This window comes from Bison bison, unplaced genomic scaffold (genome assembly GCF_000754665.1).
Source record: "Bison bison bison isolate TAMUID 2011002044 unplaced genomic scaffold, Bison_UMD1.0 scf7180017864375, whole genome shotgun sequence".
Taxonomy (NCBI): Eukaryota; Metazoa; Chordata; class Mammalia; order Artiodactyla; family Bovidae; genus Bison; species Bison bison.
In genome coordinates, this window is record NW_011494947.1 from 4,894,522 (window position 1) to 4,897,971 (window position 3,450).

The 3,450-nt window shown below is 58.8% G+C and overlaps 1 protein-coding gene across 3 annotated transcripts in view; it reads right to left on the reverse strand.

Moving 5' to 3' along the window:
* SLC25A25 (solute carrier family 25 (mitochondrial carrier; phosphate carrier), member 25) overlaps window positions 1-3,450 on the reverse strand; it is a 36,998-nt gene that overhangs the window by 2,805 nt on the left and 30,743 nt on the right. For all 3 annotated transcript variants that reach the window (XM_010856869.1, XM_010856870.1, XM_010856871.1), the window contains exons 5-8: window positions 2,401-2,559; window positions 1,036-1,188; window positions 582-689; window positions 315-482 (exon numbers count right to left, since the gene is read on the reverse strand). In XM_010856869.1, coding sequence (XP_010855171.1) covers window positions 315-482; window positions 582-689; window positions 1,036-1,188; window positions 2,401-2,559 — 588 coding nt within the window. The remainder of the gene's footprint in view (window positions 1-314; window positions 483-581; window positions 690-1,035; window positions 1,189-2,400; window positions 2,560-3,450) is intronic.

A 3,450-nucleotide genomic window follows, 5' to 3' on the forward strand; every position in this document is an offset into this window, starting at 1 on the left:
AGGGGTGGCGGGAAGCAGGGGCAGCAACCCCTTCTTTTCCTCGGAGGGCTGGACCCCTGAGCTCTGGAGCCTGCAGGGGCCCAGGGAGCCCCCAGGGCATCGCGCTCTCCAGATCTGTCGGCCAAGCCCCTAGGGTACAGAACCTGGGGGCTGCCATGGGCAGGCAGTGTGACAGGAGACCCCTTGCAAGGGACAAAGGAATTTGGAAGGAGACAATGGGGGGAGGTGGCTGGGGAGGGATGACACATGGCCAGCAGGGGGTTTCTGAATCTCTCCTGCCGCTCAAGGGGCCTGAGTCCTCCAGAGGGCCTCACCTCGTAGACGGCCAAGTCTATGCCAGCGTAGGGGATGATGCCCAGCATGTTGGGGACGTAGCCTTTGTAGAAGGCGGCCATGCCCTCTCGGGCCAGGATCTTCCTGGCACAGTCCAACATGCCCGAGTACTGGCCTGTCTTGCGCAGGGCCATCCGGGTCTTCAGGACCTGCAGAGCCCAGGGCGGGTGATGGAAGCGTGAGCAGGGCCCAGTCCGCCGGCCCACCCCAACACGGGCTGCCCGCCCCGGCACTGACATGGCCCTCACCTCCATCGGGTAGATACTACTCTGGGCGATGGCCCCTGCCAAGGACCCTGCCACGAGCCTCTCGTGAATCCTCAGAGTCTCCTGGTCACTCCCAATGAGACGTTTGATCTGGAATAAGGAGCCAACAAACTGAAACCCCTCTGCTGGAGACCAGCACACCTGTTGCCGCCCCGCCTGTCCTCCCGGAGCCGATCAGGTTTAACCGAGACCTGGTGTCCCTGGGACTTTCGATGCTGCCCAGAGAAGGCAGGCACTGGCCCCCAGTGGAACAGGCTAGTGGGGCAGTGCAGGGGTCAGACCCAGGCCTCTCCACCCCCCACCTGGCCTGGCTGTCCCTCAGGTTCAAGGCCTGGCTCCGGGTTCCAGGGGATCAGCAGGGCAGGGAGCTTGTCCCAGGGGGTGCTCAGGATGCAGCTGCCGAGGTGCGACTCTTCCTGGAGAGCCAGGTCCTCACCTGCTCGTAGGCCATGAATTTGATGGCCGACTCGGGGGCGATTTTGAGGACGTTGATGCCATTGCCCCGCCAGAGTGATCGGGCCCCTCCTTCTCGAATCATCTGCGTGAACCCACCCACGATGCACATGTTGTTGCTGCGGGAGGCGTGGACCTGGGGGGAAGGACAAGAGGTCGGGAGCAGCCACAGCGAGCCGCCGTCGTCTGACCTTTACCAAGGTGGGAGGTCGGCAGGCACGGCTCTGCCCTCCAGTGCCTGAGACCGACTCAGCACCCTGAGGGTCAAATGTGGCTGTGCACCCAACGTTTATGTGCCAACACCGTGCTAAACACCTCTTACACCTCCATGAGGACTACTTAAAAAAAAAATTGAACTTTTTATTACGGAAAAACTTTCAAGCATACATAAAAGTACAGAGGAGCTTCCAGGAACCCATAATAAGGTTCAACCATCATCAGACCAGCCAATCTACGTGCCCCCTACCCATGACCCCTCTCCTACTCCCATTAATTGAACGCATTCCCAGCCTTAGTCATTTCATCCAAGGACAGCCTTTCATCTCTACAGCATTCCTGGGGATTTGGGGAAGAAAAACAAACTGACAATGCAACTGGTTCGAGCCTCTTAGTTTCCAGAGGAATAGAAGTCCTGGGAGTGAAGGGAAGTGCTCATGGTCACTCAGATGGGAGGGTGGGACCCCGGATCGGGTCCCAGGCCCAGAGCTCCTCTGCCCAAACCACTCCATCTCTCTGATTTGGCACCTTCTTCTGTCCATAGGCCTTGAACCAAGGCAGGGAAAGGCTGACACCTTTTCTGAGCAGGGTTCCTGGCATTAAAAAATGCCAGAACACCAGTCAGGGAACAAGGGGGTGACTGGCCACTGTTCAGATGACACTGAAGTCCAATGGTGTGTCCTCAGGCAGGTCGATTTCACAACCCTGCCCCTGACGTGCGTTCGGCTTATCTCTGCCCTGTGGACTTGGAATCAGGCACTCGGCCAGGGGACTAGTGTCTGGGCCAGGTGCAAGGAGCAGCTTGCACAGCTCCCCATGCAGCTGTCTACATAAGATGTACGTAAGGCGACAGGTTCCTGCCACACCCCAGTTCTCACCGGGGTCAGCTGCCCACATTACAGCCCTGTAATGTGACTCCTGGCTTAAGGGCCTCAGATAAAATTAGATCAGCAATGCGCAAAAGGTCACCTGGGCCAGGATCTAATGTCACCCTGGTCTGAGCAGTAACTCCAATCTGACTTAAGAAAGGTATGGGCCCAGCGTAGGGCCCCAGTCAAGGGCAGGGAAGCCACCGACCAAAGAACCCAAGGAGAAAACAGGCGGCTCAGGGCCCGTCTTCCTGCGCACATACCTGCATGAGCACCTTGAGTCTGTCCAGGGGGGCCGTGCAGGTTCTCGATACGGCCCCCGCCCCACCGCCGGCCACCAGGTGCCTCCACCACATCCCCGTCTGCCTCTCCTCCACCGTGAACTCATCGGGGACTGTCAGATTCTCACCCACATCAAAGATCTGTGAGGAACGCCAACACCGATAAATCAAGCAGGCTCCCCAAGCTTCTGGCTGAACCACCGGCCGCCAGCTAGGTCTACTGCCTCCACTGTCTAAAATGCAACCACCGCCGTCTGCACACCCCACCCCACCCCCACTCTGCGGAGTGGCAAAGCTCTGCGCCGTCTGTGGCCTTGAAGAGAGAGGCCGAGGTTAGGGTCTGAAAGCAGAGCTGGAAAAATGCGGGTACAAAACCAGGAGGACAGCCTGTCCAGATGCCACCAGGGGCTCCTGCAAGAACAGCTTACAAAGGCATTTCAGCTGAGGATTGCCAGGCTGGCTGTGCTCAAAGGATCAAGTCAGGGGTAAAAATTCTTCTGAAACACGATGTGTAACCGGGGTAAAAATTCTTCTGAAACCCGAAGAGTAACCGGATCGCGCCGGCAGAGAGTTATGCAAGGCTTCTGCAAACACGAGAGGGCTGTGCTGCATGAGAGGCGCCCTCTCCCCTGGGGTAGCTGGCAGAGCCAGCTCTGCTCCAAGCCCGGGGGGCACAGGCCCAGCCTGGGGGGCAGCCGGCTCCTACCCATGGGGTGTCTGCTTAATTTCACCCCACAAAGATGCCAGGTGTCCCGAGGGCACTGAGGGAGACGGAGGAGGAGGGGCGCCTGTGGCCTCCCCTCTTAGAGCTGGTGGCCTGGGATGGTGCTAGGACTGCAACCAGAGGGCACTCAGCAAGGAGCAGCAGAAAGGGATGCTTGTGCATGGAGGGGGCACGCGGGCAGGGGGTCAACGGGGCCACCACCACGGAGGGTGCTGTGTGCTTCTGATCAGAGGTGAAAGAGCTGTATGTGTGTGGCAGTGGGGAGGCATTGTTTTGCCACAGAGGGAAATGACATAAAAACTGGGGGG